Source organism: Engraulis encrasicolus, chromosome 4 (assembly GCF_034702125.1).
Source record: "Engraulis encrasicolus isolate BLACKSEA-1 chromosome 4, IST_EnEncr_1.0, whole genome shotgun sequence".
NCBI classification, from domain to species: domain Eukaryota; kingdom Metazoa; phylum Chordata; class Actinopteri; order Clupeiformes; family Engraulidae; genus Engraulis; species Engraulis encrasicolus.
In genome coordinates this window covers 32,722,109-32,742,617 of record NC_085860.1, presented here as the reverse complement: position 1 = coordinate 32,742,617, position 20,509 = coordinate 32,722,109, and the positions used below count along the sequence as shown (strand labels likewise).

The 20,509-nt window shown below is 43.2% G+C and overlaps 1 protein-coding gene across 4 annotated transcripts; it reads right to left on the bottom strand.

Annotated features, from left to right (window-relative positions):
- Window positions 1–554: 554 nt before the first annotated feature.
- On the bottom strand, window positions 555–20,087 carry chkb (choline kinase beta). Of its 4 annotated transcripts, none has more exons than XM_063197229.1 (12): window positions 19,916–20,087; window positions 19,318–19,663; window positions 19,028–19,136; window positions 18,678–18,791; window positions 17,602–17,735; window positions 16,086–16,190; window positions 12,461–12,519; window positions 7,697–7,784; window positions 6,569–6,677; window positions 4,055–4,152; window positions 1,382–1,463; window positions 555–671 (listed from the first exon to the last, which is right to left on the bottom strand). In XM_063197229.1, the coding sequence occupies exons 2-12, from the start codon at window positions 19,614–19,616 to the stop codon at window positions 615–617; spliced, it is 1,254 nt and encodes a 417-aa protein (XP_063053299.1). In that variant the 5' UTR covers window positions 19,617–19,663; window positions 19,916–20,087; the 3' UTR covers window positions 555–614. The 4 variants fall into 4 exon arrangements, with proteins under 4 accessions (XP_063053299.1, XP_063053300.1, XP_063053298.1 ...); XM_063197230.1 differs by having other exon boundaries at window positions 20,030–20,045; XM_063197228.1 differs by having other exon boundaries at window positions 19,318–20,087.
- Between the last annotated feature and the right edge of the window lie 422 nt (window positions 20,088–20,509).

Here is a 20,509-nt window from a genome sequence, read left to right as displayed (position 1 = left end):
GAATGAATGAATTACAGTAAAGAATAGCTGGAAATGTTGATTCCACCACAGAGAAGTGAGGAAAGGCGCTTGTGTTGGATTAAATGCCACAGACATGGTAATAATAACAGACTAACAGATCCAGGGATTTAGGATTGCGTAGCACCCACTAGCCTAGGGAGACAACACACTGCTGTGCTGTGCTGTGCTGTATTACCACCTCCATCCACAAGAGGGCATACTTCAGAGCTCTACTTGCCAGTGTTGAAGTGAAAACTAAAAACATCTTGCGCTATGCAACTGTATTGAAGCCCTCAAGCTCTAAATAAACTAGCTCAAATACTGTTAAAAAAATGGATACAGAGTACTTTTCTCATTTGCACTGCAAAGTTTCTTATTACAAGGAGGTGCAGCGTCATGCCCGCAAGTCTAACAGGGTCAGTGTCTCATCGTTTATTTGCCCGAGTAAGGAATAGAGAGCAGATGATGAATTAACCAAAACCTTCAGACACTACAATAGCTCCTAAAACAATGTCTTTCATACAGTTGTCATGTTTTTTTATGGGGGGGGGGGGGGGGGGTTTAAACCCCTCCCGTCCAGATGAAGCGGGATTATGGTGGTTTCATGTCTCATTTCAGGTTAAAAGTTTCTTCTGCTTGAAGTAGGCATCAAACCGACATAGGGCATAGTCCTGGGGAAATAAAATACAAAAAGGAAAACAAAAAAGAGAAAAAGAAGGAACAGATGAAAGAGGAATGTTAATGGATATCTACTACGTATATCTACTTCAGAAAACACTGCACACTGGATACTGTTCTTTTTTTATTCCTTGGAGCGGTCAGGAGGAAAGGGTATTGTTGCGCTCTAGATGTTAGGAAAATTAACTAGGTGCGTGGACCCAAAAGAAGTAAGATATAAGGTAGGAGCAGAATCGCACACTAAACAAGACACAAAGGTCAAGCACAAGGAGTTTTTTTTATTAGAGCAGGGTAGAGCAGACGTTTCAGGCTGTTGCCATCAACAGTGCTGTCTGTGCTCGCTATTCCTTGGAGCGAACATGAACGGAAAAAAAAAACAGTATTCAGTATCCAGTCAGTGTGCACAGTTTTCTGAACTTTTGGTATTGATCAAGTTTTCCTGTGTTACACCTGCACCTGGACTACTGAAGGCACCATGACTTCCATATACTTTGATCTTAATGGATATCTGTTAAGGCAATTAATTAAACTAATTAATCGAACAACCAGACCACGACAAGGTTTTTTAGCTACAGATAATAATTCTACAGATCATAATTATTTCTACAATATCTGTTTGGCATGCATTTTGATTACTTTTAAAAAATTTTGTTTTTTAAAGCTTGACATCAGTCAAGACTCAGATAAACATTAACACACTCACCATGTAACCGAACTCAATAGTGGATATCCGAGCCTGGATGATGGACCAGAGGCCCCAGAAGAAATGAGAAGCCAGTGCATACCTACGACACATTGGCATCAAGTTAACCAGGCCAGTGCATACTTACGACACATTATAGGCATAAAGTTAACTAGTGTACACTGTATAGCATTCACGGTAACACTTTCTATGAAGCCCATATCTATAGCGCATTATGAGCACATTTATAACAAATTATAATGCACATTATAATTACTTACAAAGCATTACGACTACACCGATGATGTTTCATGATGCTTTATGTTAACTGCAATGCATAACCATGAATGTAGTTTATAATACTTTATAAATCCAAGGGTGTTATGAGCGCTCATGACAGGATATAAACTACAGGCTGCCTGATGGGGCTTACAGTACATTATGATGCATTATAGATGTGCATTATAGATGCATCCATATGAACTTCACTTTACTTAGAGCACACATTGACGACTTATGATCTCACATGAAACATTAAAGCATCATAGACAGTTTATCATCCAGGTCTGTGCATAGAAGGGTTTAGGTACTTGTAGCGAAGGGGAGTAGAGTTGCCCAGCTGGGACTTGAACCCAGACCTTCTGGGGTAGTAAACCGGGGCTCTGACCGCTACACCAAAGAGCCAGGCTCGTTGGCATGTTAGTCAGAACACACCCACAACCCTAGTGATGGTCACTCCATCACATTGCCTTCCCCTTCGGGAAGCGCACCCGTGCGCTTCACACACTCATGGTGTCCCTCACGCAACTGCCCATCATGCTTCTCCCATCCAGTGTGCCCCATCATCAATGCTTCACCTATCACTGAGGTCCCTCACACGGGGGTCACCAATCCTGGGGGTCCCTCACATGGAATTACGGCTCACACACCATGGGTATGCTTCCGATGGCCTCACTGTACCATCCCACTTCTGACACCATTTGTAGCGAAGGGGAGTAGAGTTGCCCAGCTGGGACTTGAACCCAGACCTTCTGGGGTAGTAAACCGGGGCTCTGACCGCTACACCAAAGAGCCAGGCTCGTTGGCATGTTAGTCAGAACACACCCACAACCCTAGTGATGGTCACTCCATCACAGTACTCATATACTATAAGCCCCATCACGCAGCCTGTAGTTTATAGCCAGTCATGAGCACTCATGACACCCTTGGATTTATAATGCATTAGATTCACGGTTATTCATAACTGTTAATATAAAGCATCATGACGCATTATGAGTCTAGTCATAATACGTTACAAGTAATTATAATGCACATTTTACACACAATTTGTTATAAATGCGCTTATAATGTTGGCTTTAAGTAAAGTGTTACCGCATTACCACATTTGGATAACATGTACCTAAGTGTATACCTCCAACACAATAAGATAACATTTACAATGATATATCAGTAGAAATGTGAAGCCAGGGCATACTTTCGACACATTGGCATTGAGTTAACCAGTGTACAGTATCTACGCATATTACACCGCACTAGCGATTAAAAGGTGCTACACATAAATTAAAACGCTGAACTAAGAAAATGTCTGCACTTCTAAATCGTTTTGCTTATTTAATCGCAAAGCTTTCGGTCAACAGAGCCTCCTCCCTGGAAGGTATGCTCACCGTAAGCTTGGCGATTAAATGAGCAGACATTTTTCCTTACCAGTGTATACCTACAACACAATAAGATAACATTTACAAGTACATACAAGAAGAAATGTGAAGCCAGTGGGTACCTACTGTATGCCAATTAAGGTTACTTTTACCAGTGTACAACAATGAAAATACATTGTACCTGTGTACTGTTTGACATATTGACATAACTTTTACCCGTGTCTCCCACTGATAGTTAAACTATCGTTCATAACTACAACATATTGAGGTAAATTCTAACAGTGCCTACCTACAGTAACACACTGTCCATGGGTGTAAATCACACCCTTCATGGTGATTCCATTCGATATCGATTTTTTTTAAGGCAAGCGATTCAATTATTTTTGATTCTTAAGAATGCTCCACAATTCATTTAGATTCAATTCAAATCAATGGTTAATTTTTTTGTTATTTTTCTTTACCTTACAGGCTTGGCTTGTGTGTGAAATGTTAAATACATCAACAAGAGCTGAAATATCTGTGTGCATTTCATTTGAGGGGCATCTCTAGTATGGTCAGTATTATTATTACTGCATGAGCAAATAAAATGCCTCACAGAACGAGTGCAATAATTACAAAAATTGATTAATAACGATAAATCAATTCTCCTGTGGAGGAATCGATTAATTGAATCGTGGGCTGTTGGACTGATGCATCGATTCAAATAGATGATTATTTACACCCCCAACATTGACACAAGGTTTACCAGCGCATAACTATACACACTTACATAACTTTTACCAGTGCAGACTGACAACTCTGGTCAATATTTATCATATTCTATCCTTCACCATGATGCCCTGTCCTGTAGTCATCAGTGCTACATCATTCTCCAGACAGATCGCACCGCGTGCACGCACACACCACACACACACACACACACACACACACACACACACACACACACACACACACACACACACACACACGCCGTTCTGTTGGCCGGCTGTTCTGGCGTGTGGTGTGGTTGCCGTGGTAGTGTCAAGGAGACGGAGCTCACCGGTTGGCCTCCACCATCAGCTCCTCCTCCACCTGCAGGTGGTCCTCTCTGTCCCCATAACCACCCGTCTCCGTCAGGTAGTGGCGGATGAAGTGGAGCTGTACACACACACAAACACGCACACACGCACACACACACACACACACACACACACACACGCAAATACACACGGACACACTTGATGTAGCTTAATTATCTATGTTATTTATTTGACCTTTATTTATCCAGGAAGGTCCCATTGAGGCATGAAACCTCTTCTTCCAGGGAGTCCTGGCCAAGACAAGATTAAGACAAACAAACAGAGGAGGCACATGCATATGACTTAAAGACAAAACAAACCAAAAGGTGAGCGAATGAAAATGGTCAAACGAAATACAAGTCGTGCGGCTATTCCCACTACATCCACCAGGGGGCATGTTTTACCACCTGACTGATATATAGTACCCACAGCAGTGCTACAATCTGCTTATCATCAACAGTAGCTTGTGATGCTGCCTTGTTTTGTGAAATACCGAAGTGGTGCATACATCACGAACATCATGAATTTGTAAGTGTTTTGTGTTTTGAGATGGCGCTTGGTTATGTGGTCATCTTCAACCAATAGTTTTGCTTAGGGTAGTCTGCAACTGCAAACATGGTAGGTATGGTAAGGGGTTGTGGAGGTTCAATATAGGTGGGCAGTGGTTCCCAACCTCTTTTGGGCCAGGACCAGTGCTTAATTTGAGGGGAAGCAAGGCGGAGTTAGCTCCAGAAGCTCTGAGGCGCGCTTCGGGAGCTCTGAGGTGCGTTCCCCCAGCTGGATCTTGACAAACGATATTTAAATAATGATAATAATAATAAATAAATACATAAATTAAAGTATGTTTCGTGTTAATGTCTGGTTAAATATATATCTATGTTTCTCAATTCTAATTTGTCCCATGAAACGAGATGCTACTTATAACCACGTCAGTTTGATTTCAAAAGTGCTAGGGACAATTACCATAAACCTGAGGGAGGTTTGAAAAATACTGGGTACAAACTAAGGCCATTACGTCCGATTTGAGGTTTCATAAAATGATACGAATTGCTTAGATAGCCTAGATCTAACACGGCATTGTGGCCATATTAAACACTAAAAGTCATCTGCGCTGTCTTGTTTATTTCTGATAGCCTACCCTGAGTCATCTTTATCTTAAACATTACTAACGCAACAGTAGGGGCCTGATTGGTTAACCCGCTGTCTAGCCTTGCATAGCCTACTGTAAAGTTTAAGTTATCAGCCAAGTTTAGGCCGCCTACTCCTTGCAGACAAATGTCGCGCTGTTCGTTGAGGTGGGAGTCTAGATCTGCTGTTGACAGGTGGAAATTTGAAGACACAACGCATATTCTCGAGGGGGATTGAAAGCACCTTTCCTTGTTAATTGCAAGTTAACCTTTACAAAATATCCAAGAAGCTAATCATCTGCGATTGCTGTAGCCTACACAGTTCAAAGGATAGGCTATTTATTCAGCGAAGTTGATATTTCCACCTCTGCTCCCGCGGCAGCCCCATGTGCTCTATGTCTGGCTGTCAAAGACGCAATCCTAAATTGAAAGAGTGCGCCGTTTAAGACAAGCGGCTTATATTTTCAGGTGCATGGTTTCATTTTAGTAACTGCATTTCTATTCAGTGACTGGAGATGTAACTGAATGAGTGGGGATCGAGGGCACTTTATAGGCCTAAAGTGTCGAGGGATATCGACGATTTTTATCAGTCTTAATTTTCTTCAACATTAGTCATAATGGCGACTAGAAAAGGGGACCAGCAAATGTGATCTGGGCTTTGCGTTGTATTAGCCTAATTGTATATGGTTATGCAGAGAGTATGAAACTGCGCAGGGTATTCGGTCCTACTGCATGTTTCCGAATTCGCTCTTGGCACGTAGGTCTACAGATGAAGGATGTGTGATGCTGCGTTTACAAGAGCAAACTAACAAACTTTCCTTTTGGCATTGGCCTGCATGCTGATTAGTCCACTGCCCATTTTCCCAAATGAAATCAGAATATTCCCAGCACTCAGTAGCAGGAATCGTATTTATACCGTTCCATATTTGTATTTGATATTGCGCATGCATCCCCAATTGTTCGAACCACACCCCCACCCCCCACCCCCCCTTACACCATGCGCTTTTTTTTGCGCCGGAGCTACTCCTCCTTAGCGCTCCGGGACCTCCGACTTGACAAATTAAGCACTGGCCAGGATCTCTTTGGACCCCATTCGTATTTTTTCCCTGTCAAAACCCTCCCCCCACAACTGAGCCAACTTGGCTATTAAATGAATATCTATGCAAGTCTAAGATTACATGCAGTGTTTCAATCAGAATACTAGTTAGCTATTATAATATATGAATTAGCAACATTTATCAGTATTCTTTTTGTCACCACTAGACATATCAGGTGACCCCATTTGAATTCCAAGTGACCCCATGGGGTCCAGACTCCGGACCCGAATGTTAAAAGACACGGCAGTCTTTGGTGTGGGATAGGCCTCACCTGTTGTTCCCTGGTTGGGTAGTGGTCCAGGCTGGCCTTGTAGAAGGGCCATTGGTCGTAGGTGTAGTCGTACATCCATTCACAGAAGTGGTTCCCGAAGTCAAAGCCCCTGCAGCACACGTGCGGCATATAGGTTAGGATCAATTTCATACATGTAGCTAGTTAGCTTCAAAGTTGAGCATTTTTTGCTATCTTAATTGCTCCCATGCTTCATGATATTTTGTGTGTGGGTCCTTTCTGGCAGCTTTGTCTCTTTCCTGTCACACTTTCACCATCATGCCCAATTAAAGCCTTAAACTTTACATCAACAGCTCAGTGTTTTCAGAAGACTCCATAGTAACCGTAGCTACACCTTGGTAGATGAAGTCACACATCTCATAACCACTCACACCAGGCCAATAGGGAATGTCACAGGCAGACCTAAGAGATATGCTTAGATATTTTTTTTGCAACTGAACTTTTCTCGGAAAATGATTACTTCTAAAACTCTGCCAAAATAAAAGTGAAGATTTTTGAAAACTTTCGCGTTGGCATGTGAACAGGGGAAAAAAACAGACTTGAATGGCTTTCTCCCTCTCTCTACACTACTGTCCACCAGCTTAATGATGGCTCGCGACAGTATTTTTATGCAGATCACCAATTGTGTGTGACAGACATTACGGAAAATGGAGGGAAGAACATACGAGTTTATCAAAACACAAAAAAATATGAAAATCTGGAAGCATGGAATATGTTGCATTTAGATCAGCAGCATACATCCTCTCCCAACACACACTTCTGTTTACAACACTTCAGCACACTCAAGGAGGATCGCTCAGCCAGCAACTATTGGCATAGTCATGTGGCTAACTCTCGAACCGGTTTGTTTGGCGGGACTGGTGAGGCAAGGTATAAAAAGGCAATGAATCCCACATCCAGTTCCGCAGATCAGCAGAAGTATGGTGTTTTGCTATGGTGGTGATGTGTGTAACCGAGCATTGACTGCCAGCAATTACAGCTGCTGTATTCTAACTTGATGTTTGATGTGCTGCTGGTGATCTGTGTGTTAATGATGCAAATGGGTTTTCTCAACGAGTGCGTGTGTGTGTGTGTGTGTGTGTGTGTGTGTGTGTGTGTGTGGTAGCTAACCTGTAGTTGTAGCTGCTGTACTCAAAGTCGATAAGCATCAGCTTCTCAGTGGCTTTTGCATCTCGCCCGTCCAACATTAGTATGTTCCCTGCGGAGCAATTCATTCTCTTTAAGTCATTACGGCATCTCATCATGACAAATTACTAATTAAACAGTGATTACACAATCATCAGGCATAATGATAAGACTTGACAGCATTCATGGATTAAAGGAAAAAAAGTTATTGAACAGAACTTTTGAAAAAAATTTGGCTTATTTTAAGCCATACACCAACTTCTTCAGTGCTCAGAAAACAGTCATGCATAGGGGCCCTATTATGCAATGTATGATAACTTTGACTGTTAATATTTTGCTTTACTGTGTGTAGTGGAGTTTATATTTCCAACGACCAAGTGTTTTCAAGTCCATTCTTTTTATCATTGTGTACATGTACCCTACTCTACCCTGTCTGAAACGCGTGGAAGTACAACATTTTAGACCTTCAAAGTTCTGAAAACTTGGCGCAGTATGAAACATTTCAACGGCAATCCTCGATTGATTGGATTCAAACTGGCTGTAATAATAATACCAAGGCCTAGTCTCTGATTCATTGTTGTTCTGTTCTTTTGCATTTATCGACAGGACAAGATTTTTTTTTACAATCTTGATGATATGCCGCTGCCACCAGTCATCAAAATTACTCAGCAAACTTTGAAATGCTCATCCTATTGCCAATTTTGGCTACACCCAAGAACTTACAAACTATGTGCAAATTAGTCACAATTGTCTTTTATTGTAGGCCTACAATCAATTTTAGGCAGTGACAAACATTGAAGGTTCAGATCACCCTTTCACAATCATCAAGGGACTCAAGTCCTCTCTCCAGCCTACTTATTTTGGGTTGTGAAGTTGACCAACTAAAAGTCAAGCTGGCGGTTGTTGTCTTTCACCAGCAAAAACAATAATGGCCTATTCTGTTTCATGTTAAAACAAAATATGATAGGCTACGGCTACGCTATTACAGACTCATGAACACGACGAGTTCAAGTCGCCAGTCGATCCATGTTGATGCAGATGCACTTGACATGTAGCCTGGGCGAAAGCAGACTATTGACTCCGTCAGTCTGGAGCAAGCTAAGAGGAATCCGTTTCCATGGATGGTGGAATATGGTCTGACCTTACTCAGCAATTTAAATCAATTGGAGTTCCGAATTCAAATTTTAATTCAAATTGTCCTTTATTAGCATGACTATTACAATAGTACTACAGTGTTGCCAAAGCATACAAATAACAAGTGTGAATAGAGTTACCTTAACCAATCAGTAACCGACACAGTGGCGGAGTTCTATGTCACCACTCTCAACTGCTCGCTGATTGGCAGAACTGTGAGCAAACCGAGCTAGGAGCCAGTTTATGTATGGAGCCAAAGTCTTTGGGTGGAAGTACATAGGATGGCGTCGCCAGGCTACGTGACATGATAATAATAAAACCAATATCCATGTTGCTGTTGCAGATATGAATGATGAACATAAACTGCGTAGCATACATTTGAATTGCTGTACTGTAGCCTATGCATAGCCTACACACATAGTAGGCCTATAGAGCTCGAAAGTGACGTCACTTCCCCCGATTTCATGGGACCTCAAAGGCATTTTTAGCCGGAAATCGTAGCATGTAATCCAATGGCGGTATTAAAATGGCATTTCGATCCCCTTCGAGTTGTGCCACGAGCTCCATATATGTTGTTTCTGATATTTTTGCTTAATTTTTCGTACAAACCCCCACATTTTTTAGAAAGCTGTGTTTCTTCACATTTTTCATGGCGACGGCCTCGGAACAAAACATTGATACTTCTGCATGAATAATCTTTATCTATCATCTTAAACAGCATATTTGTAGCCCAGCGCATATCATGACTGAGATCAGAAGATATTTACTCTCTACCACGTTGTTAGATGGTCGGCTTAGGTCCCGTGAAACGCGGAACTAAGGGGCGGGACTTTCGAGCTCTATATAACTGGCTAAGCGTTGCCAACATTGCTGGTCCAGGTAGCATGCAAATGACTACTGTGCCCAAGTGGTGTTATTTGGATAAAACGAGCGCACGTCTTCTATGTTACGCTTCAAATAATATACATCGGTGTCAGCAGTGTAAGGTGTTCACATCTTAACAAACAAAGGTTAGCGCATGATGTAAGCATAATGCAAAACCGACCTGACGCGAAGAGAGAGGAGATTCGAGGCTTTTACTCACTTTCAAGTGTTTTGGTAACTTGGATTACCACGTTCTGCTTTTCGACGACCACTTCCTCCTTCAGCAACTCTTTCTGACACTGTATCCGTAGGCCTACTGATTTTTTTCAATGTATAAAATTCAACTTTTAATGTCACAATCAAACAAAAATCCTAACTTGGGCCACTGATGAGTGTATATAAGCGAGGCTGTATTTGACGTATGGTTTATTAGGCTTTTTTTTTCACTTGCGCGATTGAATCAACTTTTGGTCCCGCAATGGCGAAATCCCACACTATTCTTGTAACTACACTGGTGTTTTCACAAAGGGGCTATTATGACATCACAATACTCTCAAATTCAGATATGTGGCTGCGATTGACAGTGTGCAGACAAGCAGCATTGGATGTACTGTCTCTGCAATTACATTACATTACATTACAATGCATTTGGCAGACGCTTTTTTTAAACAAAGCGACTTACAATCGAGGACATGATCATAGCTGACATCACTAGTAAAAACAAAGTGCACAGGAAATATACAGAACAAGTGCAGATGCTAAGGTACATTAACACATGGCTAAGTAGAGTAGAGTTTTTACTTGCTTCTTAAAGGCTAGAGTAGAGTAGAGTAACTTTATTGATCCCGAGGGGGAAATTTAGGTGTCATGTAGTGTATATAAATACACATAGTAATGCCCACATAGACATGTCAAGACACGTATAACACAGGTAATAGTCAGGGAGGGGAAAAATAACAACTCAATAAAAAATAAAAAGGCAATTGTGCAAAAACATTCAGTGAGTTGGGTAGACAAAGAGGCTAAGAGCGATGTGCCTTATCTTGCTGCCTATGGGCCTAGGGCAGTCATGGGTGAGCGGTTAGGGCGTCAGACTTGCATCCCAGAGGTTGCCGGTTCGACTCCCGACCCGCCAGGTTGGTGGGGGGAGTAATCAACCAGTGCTCTCCCCCATCCTCCTCCATGACTGAGGTACCCTGAGCATGGTACCGTCCCACCGCACTGCTCCCCATGGGGCGCCACTGAGGGCTGCCCCCTTGCACGGGTGAGGCATAAATGCAATTTCGTTGTGTGCAGTGTGCAGTGTTCACTTGTGTGCTGTGGAGTGCTGTGTCACAATGACAATGGGAGTTGGAGTTTCCCAATGGGCTTTCACTTCACTTTCACTATGGGAGGCTGTTCCACCATTGAGGAACAACAACAGAGAACAGTCTTGACTGGGATTGCTTAGAGCGAGCAGGCGGCAGGGCCAGACGACCTGTGTTGGAGGAACGTAGTTCTCTTCCAGAAACACAAGGCTTTAGTGCGTCATTCAGATAGGCTGGGGCGGTTCCTGTGCTGGTTTTGTAGGCAAGGGTCAGAGCCTTGTGCTTGATTTGGGCGGCAATCTGTAGCCAGTGCAACTCACTGAACAGAGGAGTAATGGGTCCTTTTGGGTTGACTGAAAACCAAACGTGCCACCACATTCTGGACCATCTGCAGTGGTTTTAACGCACAAGCGGGCAGACCTGCCTGGAGGGAGTTGCAGTAGTCAACACGGGGCATGACTGATTTTCCGCATGTTGGACATCTGGAATCGGCAGGTCCGGTCAACTGAGTTGATGTGGGTGGAGAATGACAGCTCATCATCAATCATGACGCCAAGGGGTCACAGTGGTGGAGCCCATCTTGAGGTTGATGCTGTGACAGAGTGACTCTTTAGCTGGGATTACTAGGAGCTCTGTATTGGACAGGTTCAGCTGTAGGTGGTGGTCCTTCATCCGTGTTGACAGGTCTGTGAGGTAGGCTGAAGAACCATGGAGTCATCTGGACGGAACCACAGGTACATCTGGGTGTCATCAGCATAGCAGTGATAGGAGAACCCATGTGTTCGAATCACACGTCCCAGGGAGGAGGTGTACATTGCGAACAGAAAGGGCCCCAGCACTGATCCTTGTGGTATGCCTGTGGAGAGGGTCTGAGTCGCAGACAGTTTTCCATGACACACTGAAGGTGCGTCCAGATAGGCAGGAGTTGCACCATGAGTTGATAATACCAGTGATTCCCATGGTTGTGAGTATCATCAGGAGTATCTTGTGGTTGACTGTGTCACAGGCTGCAGACAGGTCTAGTAGGATGAGGACCGAGAATAGTCTTTCCGTTCTTGCAGTCCTTATAACTTCAGAAACCAAATTGTTTAGGGTCCAGTAGTCCGTTATGGTTTAGGAAGTTAAAATAAACCGTCTGTGACGTCGTCAAAACTCCGTCCCAACAGCAGTAATGCAAAGTACACCGTGACGTAGACTTGTACCGGAATCAAAAGCTATGGAATATTGAAAACGCAACCACGCATTCAGTGGAATAATGTTGCTGTGGTAAAGAAATTAGACCCCAAGAGGACAATTTGTGAAATGCGGCCTTCACCATCCTTACTTTCAACGGATTCCGTGTAACCCAATAATTGAGTGGTGGACATGGAAAAGCATAATAGGGCCCCTTATATCAGCGCAGTACTGCACACACACTATGTGTCTGTATGTGTGTCACGCTCACCTTCTTGTACGTCATTGTGGCAAAACACCACAGGAGAATGAGTCGCTGCCAGCAGCGCCCTGAGAGAGAGAGAGAGAGAGAGAGAGAGAGAGAGAGAGAGAGAGAGAGAGAAATTTGAGTAACACAAATGCAGAGAGTACCCAAAATGACAGAAAACTTTGTTATTCGTGACAGAAATGTGTTACATGATCGATGGAAGTGTGTCTAATTTGTAGAAGAAAACTGAAGAAGAAACGGAATCTTGTGTGTAAAGGCTGTGTGTGTGTGTGTGTGTGTGTGTGTGTGTGTGTGTGTGCGTGTGCGTGTGCGTGTGCGTGTGCGTGTGCGTGTACACAGCTGCCACTCTGCTGGGTGAGCGACACTTCCTGTGCCTCGTCTGCCAAATTTCCAGGAAGTGCAGGGGGGGGGGTGGGGGGTGGTGTACCACTATCAGTGCTCAAGACACACGCACGCACACACACACACACACTCACTCACAGAGTCCCCCTGACCCCTCACCCACTTAGTGAAAGTGGATGTATGAGTGAGAGAGGCTGAGCATGCTATAGCAGGTCACAATGAGTAGGGGACGTATTCATGTGCATGTACAGTATGTAGGTGTGTGTGCGTGAGTGAGTACCTAAGAGAGAGAGTGCGCTTTCACCATCTGAGAGTTGAGGAAGTTTACTTTACTTTACTTTATTTCTTCAGGACATTGCACATTAATGAACATACATGTACATATATGTAAATATGCCAGATTGTAGCCCAAGGGCTAATTTCCATTTACTGATAATGACTATGAATATGCCTATGCATTAATTAAGTGTATACTTCTAAGATCTGTGCACCTGTCTCAGATGGGGATAGCGCACATACATTTACTTGGTGGACAGAGAATGTGTGGAATGCAAGGTCCTCTCAGTTCGCCTAATTATATGCTAAGCTTTAGGCAATACCAGAGAGAGAGAGAGAGCAAGAGAGAGAGCGAGGGAGAGAGAGAGAGAGCAAGGGAGAGAGAGCGAGAGAGAGAGAGCAAGACCCCCCATTTGATTGGGCAATCAAACTAAACCTCTCATGTTTGACATGGGGCCTCCATGGATTACCACACTACCAGGCAACCCTTACATAAGACAGGGCCACAGACCCATAGGCACAAACAACACACACACACACACACACACACACACACACACACACACACACACACACACACACACACACACACTGCCCTTAGGTCTTGTATTTCACTGGCCCGCAGCCCAAAGATAAGGACCCTGGGAGCTTCTTTTACAGAACGTCACAACCTCTTCCGAAACACACACACACACACACACACACACACACACACACACACACACACACACACACACACACACACACACACACACACACACACACACACACACACACACACACACACACACACACACACCTGCAATGCATAATGCATAGGCAGAGTATAACACAACCGGACAGACTGTGTACAAACGGATGTCATAATACCACAATAAGCAGGCCATAAAACCATATCACAACCTTATCACAATGTAACTGAAGCAACATTTGTATAACACAACACAAAAATCAGTGCAACATATGGGGCATAAATACAACAACAAAACCAACCCAGTGTGAGCTAAGGATGTGTCACTGACAGCACAACACAACACAACACAACACAACACAACACAACACAACACAACACAACACAACACAACACAACACAACACAACACAACACAACACAACACAACACAACACAACACAACACAACACAACACCCGAGGGGGTAGCACTTCACAGTAACTTCACATAACCTTCTGCATGAATAGTTAACAAAAAGTTAACTAATGGTTTACTGTACATATGTAGTTACATACTAAACACTTACAAAGTCATTAAAATACATGTATTAGTCACTACCTAATCATTTATAGAACATAATAATTTATAGAACATAATCATAAGTTACTTAATATATTATTAAAAATACTTGTATTACTAATTTATTACAATATTAACAATAACTTAAGCATAATAAAATACTTAACTTTAAAACTATTAACTCATTTTTACTTAATATATTACAACTATAAAATGTACAGTAAACCATTAGTTAACTATTTGTAAACTATTTGTTAACTATTTATAGCGGAAGGTTATTGTGAAGTGCTACCCCAGAGCGGTTACCTGGAGCATTTGAAGAGTTCAGATGCAAAACCCCCTAACTCCATTTCTGAAGACCTGCACTTCTATATTTTTAGAGAACCCAGTTGTTGGTTTGGTTTACATTCATGTACTTGATAATACATATAAATAGTTATATTACATAAATAAAATAAAAAAATATCCAATTTTGATAGCTTGGTAGTGAATAAAAATGAATTAAGATTATTTTCTGAAAAGGCACTTAGGGGGTTTTGCATCTGAAGTCTTCATTTATATAACAATATAACAGAACACAAACTGGCAGAGTATGACCAACTCAGTGAAGTACAGCATGACCTGACCAGTACAGCGTGACCTGCACAGTGCGCAGCACAGCGCAGCGCAGCACAGCACAGCACAGCACAGCACAGCAGAGCACAGCAATGTACCTACCTACCTACCTCATTAGGTACAGAGGAATAACTGGTGTATAAACTACTGTATGCATAGGCGTTCACAGATGGGGACGAGGTGGTGCTAAAGCACCTGCCCTTTGCTCTTCTGGACAAAAAATACCCAATTGAACGTTATTTTCTTTGGACATTTTTTTGTCAAAATCTACTGTGGTGGTCCATGTTAAAATATGAACATCTTCACATGCTTGATGACAAAAAGCATGCAACAATAATGCCCCGATACAATATATATAGGCTCTATAGCCTAGTAAGACATCCGCAAGTTCCACATGCCCCTTGCACCTCCTCGAGCACCTGCCTCCCAAAATGTCTGTGCAGCACTGTGCCACTGACTCACAGTAAGATCACATACTCGTGTTGTACAAACGTAATTGTATACATCAGTCAAAACACACCCACTTCTACTTTATAGCGACCTGAGCAGGGTACAGTGTGACTACTAGACATACACAGCTGAACCCAGTGACCAGAGCCCGTCTCCAGTCTGACGGCGCGATATGACATCACACAGAGACCTTTGTTCATCTTCATCTCCACCGTCATCTGACTCAGCTGTTCACCTCCACACACACACACACCCACACAAACACACATACTATGGAATGTCCTTCCTCATTTTTGCCTAAATTCTTCTCCCCTAACTCGGTTGACTCTTTAAGGTCGTGCTGACCTAACAGGTTGTTCGCTCCAATGAGCATATCTCTCTCTCTCTCTCTCTCTCTCTCTCTCTCTCTCTCTCTCTCTCTCTCTCTCTCTCTCTCTCTCTCTCTCCTCTCTCTCTCTCTCTCTCTCTCTCTCTCTCTCTCTCTCTCTCTCCTCTCTCTCTCTCTCTCTCTCTCTCTCTCTCTCTCTCTCTCTCTCTCTCTCTCTCTCTACAGTTGTTATACTAGCATAAGAAGGCAAAAGAAACAACATTAGTCTGTAAGTTGTTGGATGTTTCAAACAAGACAACCAAATCCTCAAACAAAACAAAACAGACAGACAGACAGACAGACAGACAGCTTGTCTCTGCGTGCTGACCTGAGGTTCTCCAGTTCACTGGGCAGGTCGTGCTTCATCAGCTTGTTGAACTTCTTCACGTGGGCCTCTCGCACAAACTTCAAAGTCTTGATCTGCTCCATGTACCTGGTACATCACACGTACACACACATCAGATGTACAGATGAACCAACCAACCACAACACAAATAGACACCCTAAAGTAAACTGTGTTGAGTAAGCGTGTGCCTTCGTGAGTGGGCGGACGCACCTGCAATATAGGTGCCTATGTGGCAAAAAAAAAAAAGACCATGAACTAAAGAGGAAAAAAACTAAGAACAAAAAATGGTTGATTTGTGGGAAAATGCGTTGTGGTCCTAACATGGCACTCTTTGTTTGACTCTGTTATTTTGTTGATGGTGACGAATCAGACAGTAAGAAAACATTGCTGTTGAACACAGGCTAGGGATAAGGATGCATTTGGTCTGAGAGGAGCTTAGGTTTTGTTTTGTGTTCTTTCCTGAATGTTGAAGGAGAGGATTGTGCACATTCCAGGAAAAGGTGCAGGACGATGGCCTACTGTAGTTTTCAGAGTGAGAAGTCCGCACACTTAGAATCCTTTTTGTTGTATTTTATAATTTCATGACAGGATAACGTTTCGACCTCAACAGTCTTCTTCCTTTCTGAATGTCACAAACTAAATAAAAAATGACACTGAACTCCAAGTGCTGTGCTGCATTCACTCTCCTGGTATCTTATCTGGGACAAGATAGGGACTGTTGAACCAGAACTGGATTATGTAACATAATAAACCTCATCATACACATACACAGTGTGTGTGTGTGTGTGTGTGTGTGTGTGTGTGTGTGTGTGTGTGTGTGTGTGTGTGTGTGTGTGTGTGTGTGTGTGTGTGTGTGTGTGTACGAGTGCTGGGAATTGGGGGATGTGTAAATGCCTATGGTTCAAATGATTCTTCCACCAGACTCGTCTATCAGTGAAGTCTAGGTCACTTTTCACTTCCTGAGAAATTCCCTATAATCTCACCACGGTTATCACTCATGTCATAGGTCAGTTTGCTCTCTACTTTCTGATTTTAGTGTTTGTAAATAGACTAGTACTTGGAATTATCAGTATCCTACCTAGTATTCCACTGATGTCATGATCTGGTGACAAACAGTATGGCCTACTTAATATCATACCTAAGACAATGCTGTCCTCTTACTTGCTCTTAACCTGCTTTTTTCCCCGTGTTTGTCTCTGTGTGTGTATCCGTCCACAAAAACCCATACCCAACTGCTAAGTAGAGTTGCAACTGCTGAATGTGTCCTTTTGTGAATTATACGGAGTTGTGGACAAAAATGATCAAGTAAAGCAGTGATGGGTACATGTGGAATAAAATGAGCATGTGTGCATACATGTGGTAAACTTAGTGTGTGTGTGTATGGTAAAATTGGTGTATGTGTGTTTGTGTGCCTGTGCTTATGCGTGTATGCATGTGTGTGTGTGTGCGTTCGTGTGTGTGTGTGCATGCGTGCGTGTGTGTTTATGTGTCTGCCTACCTGTCGATGGTCCCAAACAGCCACTTGGGCTCCTTGTTGAAGGGCATGTTCATGCCGTGGAAGCGCGCCATCTTGGTGGCGATCTCAGCGGAAAGCTCCGGAATGGCCAGCTGCTCCGTACGCAAGCGTTTGCTCTGTTGGGAAAAGCATAGACAATGGAAAAGAGTGTACCGCTTGTGTGTGTGTGTGTGTGTGTGTGTGTGTGTGTGTGTGTGTGTGTGTGTGTGTGTGTGTGTGTGTGTGTGTGTGTGTGTGTGCGTGTGTGAGGTGAGCAGGAGAAAGCAGGGCAGGCAGGGTATGTATTTGTAATTTGGAGTGGAGTGTGTGTGTGAGAGAGTGACTGAGTGACAGATAGATAGATAGAGATAGAGAGAGAGAGAGAGAGAGAGAGAGAGAGAGAGACTGCTGTGAGGTGTGACTGCAGATGTGTGATGTAGGCAGGAAGCTGTGGCAGACCCTAAAATAAGTAAAGGTGGAAATGCCACTGGCTGAAAGTTTTACACAAGCAGTAAACTACATTAATAAGGGACTCGATGATTACAAAAGTATACATAAACTGTATACTGTTATAAAGTGAACTATAGTTTAATCCATTTTAGCCTAAGGCGCCTGCAAAAAACACCTGCTGAATGCCTAAGCCCTTTTTGGGAAAATTTGGGAAAACCTCCAAAGCACATAAATACATGAAATAAGTTGCAATTAAAAGCTAGAACCTTCATTTTGCATTAGAATGTGTTCATTCAGCTTTTACATACCCACATATTTCATAGAAAAACTCAACTCTCTAGAGCCTAAATGCAGAGTATATGTCGCTCCAGGTGCCAAAGGTCAAAGTATACACAGCATCAGGCTACAATGGGTTAATAGAAAAACATTGAGAGAGAGAGAGAGACGTAGACAGAGAGAGACCATTTTCCAATGTCAAGTGTTCTAGCCTTGGTAGTGCGTGAGGTAGTGCCTAGTGATTAGATAGTCCGTGGAGTTCACCAAAGAGTATCCAATCACTGAGTGTTTCACGCACTACCAAGGTCAGAACACTTGACATTGGGAAGTGGTGAGAGAGAGACACTACTTACAGGTATGTATTGCTCCAGTCTTCCCTCAGGGAAGATGCCAAATAGACGAGGGCCCAAACATCGCTCTGCCAGGATAGCAAACATCACACTCTCCAGGACCAGAGAATCCACACCCTGGACATCACACACACAAACACATGAAAAAGTGAGGGAGGAAAAAAAACGGTCTCAATGCATTTGCTCCAAAGTAACCAGTCAATTCATTTATGGACAGAAAACATAGTGTGTGTGTGTGTGTGTGTGTGTGTGTGTGTGTGTGTGTGTGTGTGTGTGTGTGTGTGTGTGTGTGTATGTGTGTGTGTGTGTGTGTGTGTGTGTGTGTGTGTGTGTGGGGCATCATCACACTCTACCTGTAGAATGGCTCCATACACCCGTAGGAGCACACGGGGCGGCTCGTCTCCCTCTGGGCGAACATGGTCAGGCAAACTGCACTTGTACAGGAGGTTACTCAGGCCCCCGCTACCAAAACAAGGAAAGAAAAGAAAGAGGCAGGCAAGGCCTTTTAATGTGCGCAATGCATGTAGTGGATACAGTGTTATTACTCTTGGATACATTACATTGTTATTACTCTTCATTAGCGTGGTGAGGTTCGTTCCATACTATAAACCATATTATAAAAATCACATGAACATGAACTCACCTGACGATGCTGATTTGAAAGTCCTCCACAGAGATTTTCTTCCACGAGCCTGACAAGAAGTCTCGGCACCATGCGAAGGCTCTGTTGCGCGTGTCCCTGTCGACAGCATCAGTCCTACCGCCCCGATAGGACTCTGCTTCCGAGTCTTCGTCCCCGTTTGGCCCTCTTGGACTCGGTGTCCTCCGGGTTCTGTCGGTGATCACAAGCCTAGAGGGACTGGCTCTGTCAGCTCTACCCCTGGCTGCTTCGGATGCAAGGGAGGCTCCTTCGCAAACAGCGGTATTCCGGGCAGCCTGCATGTTGATCTGTGGTCTCTGGATGAGTCTCGAGCGGTGCTGTGGGTGGACTACGACAGTCGAGCAAAGGACGGATAGATAGAGAGGGCGAGAGGAATATCGCGCAGATGATGCGATAACACTAGCAAGCATTTGACGTGTCCGACCGCATAGCGACAAAGCAGGCAAATAGTGCAACCAGCGAGATTCTGCGATAGCGAGACAAAGTTAATTCAAAATCTCAATTCCTACAAAAGACTTACTGGAGTTGTTTGTTTTCAAAAACACTACCCCTTGCGCTACTGCATACCTCCCTTACTTACATTAGCAACAACGACTGCTATAATCCGGAGGTCTCGCATGTTAGATGGTCCTCAATACTTCCCGGTTTTCCACTGCACAACCGATTGTCAAATCGTAGAGGAAGATTGACTCACATGTCGTCCAATAAATTCAAGGAGTTCGCATCGTGTGTTCTCCATGCGGTTAAGGTTATTAAGGTTCTGCTACTAGCCCCGCCTACGGTATTTTCTAAACGTTGATTGGATGGATATGGGTATGGTGGATTGTGGGTATTGTCGTATGTTTTTAGCACTGCCAGAGCTTTTTGTTCCATAAAGCAAACACAAAGAGAAAAAAAGCTAATTGATTTGACCCAAGCCTGTTAGACATACTTACTATTTATCATTAAACTGGCAAAAACAATAGGCCTACTCCCCCTTCTTCAGGCTACTGTTACCAACAAGACTCAATAGGCCTACAACAAGACTAGTAGGCCTATACAAGATAATACTTGTATGAAGTAGACTACAGATGTAATTACAACACTAGTATTATGATATTACATAGTTGAAACCATATAATATGATACTTCTAGTTTTGTAATTACATCTGATTGTAAGAGTAGGCCTACCTCT